At 33.5% G+C, this 9,821-nt stretch overlaps 1 protein-coding gene and 1 long non-coding RNA gene across 2 annotated transcripts; both read left to right on the top strand.

Moving 5' to 3' along the window:
* The first annotated feature begins 2,701 nt into the window (after window positions 1–2,701).
* Window positions 2,702–6,138, top strand: LOC127852411 (uncharacterized). Its single transcript, XM_052386366.1, has 5 exons — window positions 2,702–2,857; window positions 3,302–3,508; window positions 3,952–4,122; window positions 5,030–5,116; window positions 5,891–6,138. The coding sequence occupies exons 1-5, from the start codon at window positions 2,740–2,742 to the stop codon at window positions 6,136–6,138; spliced, it is 831 nt and encodes a 276-aa protein (XP_052242326.1). The 5' UTR covers window positions 2,702–2,739.
* Window positions 6,139–7,319: 1,181 nt separating this feature from the next.
* Window positions 7,320–8,822, top strand: LOC127853798 (uncharacterized). Its single transcript, XR_008036757.1, has 3 exons — window positions 7,320–7,455; window positions 7,910–8,032; window positions 8,668–8,822. It is a non-coding gene; the product is annotated as an uncharacterized LOC127853798 (long non-coding RNA).
* The last annotated feature ends 999 nt before the right edge of the window (window positions 8,823–9,821 follow it).

The following is a 9,821-nucleotide window of genomic DNA, read 5'->3' as shown; positions in this document are numbered from 1 at the left end:
ACTTTTCTTGAAACTTCATGAAATTTACTTTTTGAAGTTTTCATGAAGTGAAACCTCTACATTAGCCTTGCCAACAGATAAAAAGTTTGATCACTAAAATAACTCAACCATCAAAAAATTAATACAGCGCAGAAATTTAATTAAGTTTATGCATCTGATGGGATCAGGCTCCTCTGTACAAGCAACTTGTCACGTCTTTCACAAGGCTCTGTAGGTGTTTGATCACTTTGCTCTAAAATAATTTAGATAACAAATGTAGTCACAACTTAACTTAAACAAGAATACTACATGACTAGCCTGATACTGTCACAATCTTTTTTTATTAAATCAAATTGAGTGAACGTTTTACCAAAGTATTAAAACAAATTAAAACACATTTGATCAAAACATCAATATTTTCAAATTGAAGTCAATACCGGCATAATATTAAATAGCAAATTAACCCGAGTTTCCAACATTAGCAACACAACTAACAATCTGACAACATACCTTAGATATTCATGTTCGTAATTCAAAGTAAAGATAAATGATATGTCAATGGATGACAAGGATATTTCCAGATGAGATACTAAAAATGAAGAGACTACATCCTTCTTCACAACCTAGCCAACTTCCGCCGAAAAATGCTATTCTTACAAATGTAAATACTTTCGGTACAATTCAGGTTACACTACACTAAAAGTTCATCTAGAAACTCAAATACAATATGGTGTGGATCAGTTGTTGAATACACTGGTTTTCATGCGTGTGAAGGGACGTGCAGAAACAGCAATTGTTGGAACAATGCCTTACAGGCATGGACATGCTGTTTTCCAGTAACTGATGTTGTTCTTGTTTTGACATAGTCTAAAGACCTGTGCAGTGTATCTGTAATTTGTTCCACTTTAGAGAGGTGGAATTTGCTTGTGATGTTCAAATAGAATACGATGTATAAGGTGTATGATCAATGTTACATATATGTATATAGTTATGAAATGCAGGGTCAAGTTTGATTTTGGCTAATATACATGTACAATAATATTTATTCCGAGTAATGGCGCGAATTTTTCCTTAATTCTGAAAAAAATACCTGATCTGCCCAATTACTTGAAACACTCATAAAATAATTGATGAATAGTTCATGGATTGTTTAAGAATCTTAAATTAAAAAAAATATTCATAAAACATTCATAAAATAATTTATTAATAGTTCATTGGTGGTTTAAGAATACTAAATGCCAAAAATATTCTTCATTTATTCTTAAAACATTTTATGAATAATTCATGGGTGGTTTAAGAATCCTAAATTCAAAAATTATTCATAAAACATTCATAAAATAATTTATGAATAGTTCATGGGTGGTTTAAGAATATTAAATTTAAAAAATATTCTTAATTTATTTTTAAAACATTTTATGAATAATTCATGAATTTTGTGAATTCTTGATATATTCTTGATATCTTCATGAATAGAAAAAAAACTCACTTCATGAAGAAAACTTCACGAAGTGACGTTAAGAATTAATGAAGAAGAGTTCATGAACAATTCTTCAAAGTATGAAATATTCATGATTTCATGAAAATCATTTCGCATGGGTGTATGCTTAGTGTGTCACCTCGGGCTTTTGGCCTTCTGGATGTAGTGTTTGATAAAACAAAAAATAATAATATTGCGAACCGACTATGTAAATAAATGCAATTAAGATGCCAAATTAACTAAACATCACTCAACTGTTTAATGTTCAATCCCGAGTGCAGAAATACTAAGTTTGTTGAATTTGGTAGATCACGCGTTGAAGCACACACAGTGCACTTAATAACGTTTTGATTTTTTCAAAATTATTTCATTATGCCTTGCCTATGGTTGTTTCAGAAATAGTATCTGGCTTAATTGGTTAATGCGGTTTGAAGTTTCGATGCGTAGGGATTAAATCGCATGGGCGATTACTTGATGACAAGCACTTGAACGACAAACCGTCTGTTATCTCACAAACAATCAACACTTAGCCGTAAATTATTTTGATTCTACAACGAATTTATATCAATCCGCATGTTTAATTGTATATCTATTTTAATCCATACATACATCCATGTTTGTCCGTGACTTCAGCATGCAAAACCCATTTAAAAATTACGAAAGTTGTATTCATAAATATCGAGTGAATTATCTAAGTGACGTCATACAGTGTAGGTATTGTTAAGCTCAGTGAAGCAATTATGTTAATAAATGCCCAATAAATGCCAAATTAACCAAACGTAAACATTTTCTCTAGACTTAGATACAACAATTTCACAACTAATGTGGTTTCAGTACGCATGATGCACAAACTATTTTTTGTAAAACGTTTGCTAGATTGCGCGTTTAAGCACATGCATTTTACAGAACAATTTGTTGGAGTCAATAATTTGACCCTTATCAAAGTTAATCGGAAAGGAATTCAATTAAAAATGTCTATAATAACATACTTTCAAATCATAATGTTCACGATTTTTCTTCTAATTTAAAGCGATCATTTAGGCATTTTTTACATACAAAATTTATTCAGATATGATTAGGAATACATTTTTTATGACACTTTGTACACGAGTTTTACCAAATATGTTCTAATAAATTCCAAGATTGAACGATATGATAGTTGAACAATTTGAAGAAAATATATAATAAATGAAAAGTGTACTATTTATGTTGCAAAAGATGACAATTACGTACCTAACACTCCCTCCATAACTTCGCTGCACGATAACACGGACATAGAGAAGATGTTATGGACCGAAACCGCCAAGTGTGACATCAAATATGCCTGTGAATCCTTTACGTGCTCCTCGCTTGTGGACTGTGATTCCTGCTCAGTAAAGAATGATCTATTTTATACAAACAGTAAGAGGCCTTTATTTATTTCGAAATTTTGTATTAAATATGACGTTAGGCTTAGTATGAGACTTTGAGTTTCGGAACGTAGAAATAAATAGATATAAACATACACATATATAACAATCTTTATGAGTAAAAAATATGTGTCAAGCTTTGTTCTACTAAACTCGAACACAGGGTTGATGTGACTCAGCCTTAAGGAATCTCAAATGGCGACTAATGTAAACATTTCACACACACGAGTATTCTCGGATCGTCTAGTGCAATAGTGCAACAATTTTAGGGAAGGGATAAGCAATTTTCATCTTAACAATACTTCAGATAAAAACTAAGCGATGAACTCGCGTGGACCCGTTGACATCCCCATCTATTTTTCTTTTCCTCGGCAAAAAGAACAAACAAAGAAAGAAATTGTGAAAATGCGTCATGAAACCTCACTCCATCTTACAGATATGTTTATCTACAAGAGGGCATGCTTAGACGGGCCCTGTGGTCCATGTGACATCAACAGATATTGCGCGGACGCCGGGGAGTCCTACAGCTACTTAATAAGCTGCGTCACGTCCGATGGTAGATTGACAACTGGAACCGCGTCTCAAACGTCCAGTCTTTTGTTCTATGCAGATATCGACCCTCCTTTCAGTTTTGATCCAAACAGTATGATATGTTTACAAAAAATGTGTCTCTAATGAATCATATATTTCAAGTCAAAATACACCCAATGTGTGACTTCGTTTTTGTCCATTTCTTACAACCTCACACATGCGTGTCGATCTTTATTACAAACAGAAGATAAATAATAACTTCTTTGTTTTAAATACGTTCCACCTTAGTATTACGATTTTCTATTGAAATTATATTATTGCAAATTGCATTTAACTGTATATGTATATATCGAATAAATGTGTATATTTGTGTCTTATATGATCAATGTACCAACAGTTGACACACACGGATGAAATGAAACCTCTTACGAAAACAAAAGTATGTCACATTAACAAATTCGCAACCGGTGACATAAAATCAATTTAAACTACAATGTTTTTTCAACTGAACTCACACACGATATGTTTAAATATATTTAATGTTTAAACCATCAGTTGGAGACAGCATTCAGATCGGACAGAGCATACAAGGAACAGGACAAATCCTAAACCGGATTACATCCGATCCCCAAGAGGAACCAGATGACTACGACACGATCACCTTCTACATCTCTGGAAGCAGTCCATCCTGGCTTGCAGTTGATTCAAGTAAAGAGGAAAGGAAATGTAGTTTTGTTTTCATTTGCAATAATTCAAATTCGCCGAATTCAAAACATGATAAATCAGTTTTTAATTTAATAAAAGTAAACTTATACCAAATAAAACAAAGCTATATGACTATACTTCGTTTCCTTACGAATTATTAGTCAGAACAAATGAAAAAGGTATGAACATTAATCGACAATTTATTAGACATTGTTTTGAAGTGGTTGCTATAAAATAAATCCACCTATTTTCAACAACGACACATTTTAATAAATGCTTACATAAGAGCATTAAAGTGTTATTAAAGCTTATAATTCTGTCGCGGATTACTAGTAATTGTTCTACGCAAGTTAATCATCAGTACGACTTATGATCAAATGTGAAGTCGATGTCAAATAAAATGTGAAACCGTTCTTTAGTAAAGATCGCCAAACTAGCGTATTGGTTTCCACTGTCTTGCTATTTGAGTGTATTTCCTTGTGGTCGAATACATTCTGACTTTAATATCAGTACTGAGTATGCTAGATTCGGATTTCAAAAACTCATCATAATCGTTAGAGTTAAACCTTAACTTGATTACACCTTTCAATTATGGGATGAAAATCACGTTCAACGTTTGTAGTGACAATTTCTAACGTCCTTTCCAACATAGCACTGACTGTTACAGTGAACGTAATGTTAATACACTTTCATTTTAATCTCGAGTGGTGTACTAACCAAGCATAGAAATGACTAAATATGGTTTCAATTTCTGCTTAAAAATAATGTTTTGTTGCTTCTGACATTACTTTACACATGATTTCAAGTTGGATGAGTGTGCTCAAAATAAGCATTGTTGTTTACATTACCTCTTCAATGATAATTATCTACTTGTTTATAATAATCGGTGAGAGTAATGTTGGAATATACATGTATGTATATTTTACAGACAATGGAAACATCAAAGTCGTGACCTCTCTTTCCGCCGAAACTGAAGCATCGTACATGGTCACGTTCTGTGCAGAGAATCGTCGAGGTAAGAAAACACGCAAGAACCTCTCCATACAAATATGTGTGTATTTTATATAAAAAAGTGTTATTTAAACTTGGTATTTAAGATTTGATAAAGCAGTTAGGTTCGCTTGTTGAAATATGTTATTGACTTCGCCATATTAACTTCACATTTATAAATTTATTAAAGACTTAAATTAAATATTCTTATTAGTATTTGCTAGTCATGTGTCTTAAATAAAGGACCTGTTTTTTTAATATTTAAGTTTTCTACTGCTTCTGCAATCGTAGTTCGATGTTGTTTATATTTTTACTAGCTTTAACCATGCTTTAAATCAGAGGAATACATGATATTGGCAATCAATATTGATAGATTTTAACAATCTGTAAAAAAAAAATCGTTTGCAATAAAAATACACTCCAAAAATATGGAAAAGGTATTTCATGTTTTATATTTTCATTCGCTTTACATTAAAATGATTTTTTTAGACTACAAATACATCACAAGCTCTTCAGATATTGTCGAATTACACGAAAACACAGATGCCAAGAAATACATTTGGGACGTCACCGCCACGTGCGAAACACGTACACGTGTCATTCAGTCTTCACACGTGCAAAAGTAGTAGATTGTAATAAGTGTGCTGTATCAGACAGCAATAACCTATTTGGGATTGATGGTACATATAAAGGTTTATCGTTATGTTGAAGTTAAGAGCACAACGCGGACATTGAGAAATGACGTTTATTTGAAAAAAAATCTATTTTGATAAACAGGATTTTTGAAATTCCTTTTTAGGTTTTAAAGTATTTAAAAATGAGTGCGAGGACAATGTGTGCGAGCCAACAGACATAAGCAAATTCTGTGTCGATGCCAACGAGTTCTATGATTATACCGTCTCATGCTGGCGACTGAACGATAACTATAGCGGGTTTACTACTGGAACAGCCTACCTTACTAAGCGGCTGTCATTTTGTGAGGATGTCAACCAATCATTTGCGTTCGCGAGCGAATGTAAATCTACATTTTTACAAGTGTGTTTGTGAGCAAATTAACATACATTTTCCACACGAACAAACTATTTTTATATATTGATATTGTTTTTATGTTTTATATTTTAAATATACATATACTGTATAAGCAATATTTCCTTCATGAAAACAATTCAGCCAAAAACGTGTCTATTTGGTGTTGTTTTTGTCTTACACGTTAAGCCGACTCGCTCTTTGGTTTAAAGAATTTATTTCATTTAGTATTAGCATTTGTTCAATCGCTTGTTTCGGTTCGAGAATAACTATAACAAGATGTGTTTGTGAAACACAATGTCCCCCTATATGACGTTTGACCTTGAAGGATGACCTTGACCCTTCACCACTCAAAATGGGCAGCTCCATGAGATACACATGCATTTCAAATATAAAATTGCTATCTTAAATATTGCAGAAGTGACATTACATGAGCAATTTTGACCCATATATTTGACCTTGAAGGATGACTTAGACCTTGACCTTTCACCACTCAAAATGTGCAACTCCATGAGATACACATGCATGTCAAATATCAAGTTGCTATCTTCAATATTGCAAAAGTATTCATAAAATAAGCGATTTGGGCCATACATATTTGACCTCTGACCTTGAAGGATGACCTTGACCTTTCACCACTCAAAATGTGCAGCTCCATGAGATACACATGCATGCCAAATATCAAGTTGCTATCTTCAATATTGCAAAAGTATTCATAAAATAAGCGCTTTGGGCCACATATATTTGACCTCTGACCTTGAAGGATGACCTTGACCTTGACCTTTCACCACTCAAAATGTGCAGCTCCATGAGATACACATGCATGCCAAATATCAAGTTGCTATCTTCAATATAGCAAAAGTATTCATAAAATGAGCGATTTTGGCCACATATATTTGACCTCTGACCTTGAAGGATGACCTTGACATTGACATTTCACCACTCAAAATGTGCAGCTTCGTGAGATACACCTGCATGCCAAATATGAAGTTGCTATCTTCAATATAGCAAAAGTTATTGAAAAATGTTAAAGTTGGCGCAAACCAAACAACAGACCAACCAACAGACCAACCTACCAACAGACAGGGCAAAAACAATATGTCCCCCACTACTATAGTGGGGGACATAAAAATGACATTAAAAACACATGGAAATACGTGTAAATGTCCTAAATTTGCACAGTGGGAACCCAAATTAAAATCGGTAAGAGCATCGATGGCACAAACCAAGTGGTAAACAAGATATTCTCGGAACCCGAAGAGACGCCAGACGACAACGATAACATCATATTTTACATCCGGTCCGGTGACCAACCCTCCTGGCTGGCTGTCGTTAGAGGTAAGCAGACATATTAGTAGTAGAAGAAGTAGTAGTAGTAGTTATAGTAGTAGTAGTAGTAGCAGTAGTAGTAGTAGTTGTAGTAGTTGCAGTAGTAGTAGAATTAGTAGTATTAGTAGTATTAGTAGTAGTTGTAGTAGTAGTAGTAGTAGTAGTAGTAGTAGTAGTAGTAGTAGTAGTAGTAGTAGTAGTAGTAGTAGTAGTAGTAGTAGTAGTAGTAATTGTAGTAGTAGTAGTTGTAGTAGTAGTAGTAGTAGTAGTAGTTGTAGTAGTAGTAGTAGTAGTAGTAGTAGTAGTAGTAGTAGTAGTAGTAGTAGTAGTAGTAGTAGTAGTAGTAGTAGTAGTAGTAGTAGTTGTTGTTGTTGTTGTAATACATGCATAATAAAAATAATAATTATAATTATAAAAATGCTGAAGCAATTGTGTTCATCAGACTTTATCTTAATGTCTCAAGATACTGGTGAAGTGCAAGTTGTTGCAAAGATGACATCAGAGACTGCGCATTACCTGAGCACAGAAATGTGTGTAGAAAATCGTCGACAGTATAAAACGTGCCAAGTTCTTAAAATTACCATCTGTGAGTATCTTTCACAAACAAACGGAAACTTGTATTCCGTATTTATGGCATCTATCCTGTATTTATTACATTTTTAACTTAAAAAAAAAACTTAGTTCCTTGCGACCGAATATTTGAATATAGAATCAATATTCGGTAAACATGCTTTCAAAAATAGGTCAGAGCATCTGTGATAAACAATTCACAAGCTCTCATGAAATGTTAATACTGTAAACAGGTTGTAGCTGCCTATAAACCCTTATATACATTTGCTTATTATTGTATATCTGTTAATTAAAATTATTGTTTCACCCTGGGGTGACAGTATCCGATATATTGTTTATTTTGTATGGAAATATAAATCAACGTGTGCAGACTTAAACATGATAGATAAAAAAGTACTAATGTACTTAAATATCAGAATAGGTTAAATAAATCTTTATATAAATAGTTTCCTTTCAAATGCGACATTCTTCGCTAAATAAGTTAATCACTATATAATACGTTTAATATTCTCGTTTGCATCCGGTGAATTGGCTCCCTTTCTGGTTGTGTTGATAAGTATCAGTTGCATGGAGCATACGACCCAATCATACGTACAATGACTTTTTTACTGCTGAGCTATCAAATGCCTTCATTTTTGTATTTATTTAAAGACCACACGTTGATCACAAACAGTCCGACCATAGTTCAACTGCACGAAAATACCGACCGGGAGAAGATGTTGTGGCACGTGACTGGCACATGTGACATCACATACAAGTGTCACGGAATGTACACATGCGCAGAAACACACGACTGCGACTCTTGCACTGTTTTCAGACGCTCAGGCATTTTTCTTTATAGATGGTTAGTACCATTTTCATGTGTATTAATAGTTTGGTAAGGAATGTTTTAATGAGGAGAGCACAGTCTTACTGAGTTTAAGGGTGTTTGTCGTTTGCCTATTGTGCCGTATCAAATTATGGAGGAATTGGTCAAATTATATTAAATAAAAGCCGCGTTGTGAATTACATGACAGGTTTGGTCACAGATTGATGGTGCCGCTCTAATATTTGTTTGCTTTGTGACTTTTCAAAATGGTTCGTTACAAAGTTCTTACAGTCGGTAATGACGGTGTGTAAATATTTTACCATGGTCATATAATGTTTTCGTGTTATATAATACATTATCTATATATATCGAGTGTAAGAAGCATACGATTTATAGTGTATCGTTTTTGCATTACTGTTTCCATTTTCTGTTTGTATCGGAACATTTGATTGAGCTCGTTTTAGTCGCGCGTTTGGTTTGTGATTAATTCTTGGGTAAGGGAGAGATTCGGCTAGCCCTCAAACTGATTGAACCCCAATTATTTGCATCGATCAATCAAAGGCGGTGACCCTAAGTTTAATCACGTTGTATTTGTAACAGTAATGAATGAAAGACAAATTACTCTCCTGTTAGAGCTTTTGGAGTTTCACTCTGTCGATATTAAACATTACAAAGATCTTTATCAGAACTACTACCAGTATATTACCCCCTCTGATAAATATATGTCATACAAATTTACTCATGGGGTGAAATGGCAAAGACTTCCATGAAATGCATAAATAAAAAAAGCTTCCATGCAAATTGTCTTTGATGACTACAATCATTCTAAAAAACGAAATTTCATCGACTAAAAATATGATATTAATATGAAATGTGTTGTTTCAGAACATGACCACAAAGTTTAAAAGAGGGAATTCCAGGATCCCCTTTGTGAACCATGTGGTATTAAATATGGTATTACCATATGTTGTTTCAGAGCCTGACCACAAAGTATACA

The sequence above is a fragment of the Dreissena polymorpha genome, chromosome 12, assembly GCF_020536995.1.
Source record: "Dreissena polymorpha isolate Duluth1 chromosome 12, UMN_Dpol_1.0, whole genome shotgun sequence".
Lineage (NCBI taxonomy): Eukaryota > Metazoa > Mollusca > Bivalvia > Myida > Dreissenidae > Dreissena > Dreissena polymorpha.
Note: the sequence above shows the minus strand (reverse complement) of the source record. Positions and strands in the feature narration are given on the sequence as shown.

What these genes read in the sequence shown, in the direction of transcription:
- LOC127852411 (XM_052386366.1), top strand. Translation starts at nt 2,740, where the DNA reads ATGTTATGGACCGAAACCGCCAAGTGTGACATCAAATATGCCTGTGAA. An exon ending in TGATCTATTTTATACAAACA is followed by an intron (nt 2,858 to 3,301) that starts GTAAGAGGCCTT and finishes TCCATCTTACAG; the next exon opens with ATATGTTTATCTACAAGAGG. An exon ending in CTGTGCAGAGAATCGTCGAG is followed by an intron (nt 5,117 to 5,890) that starts GTAAGAAAACAC and finishes ATTCCTTTTTAG; the next exon opens with GTTTTAAAGTATTTAAAAAT.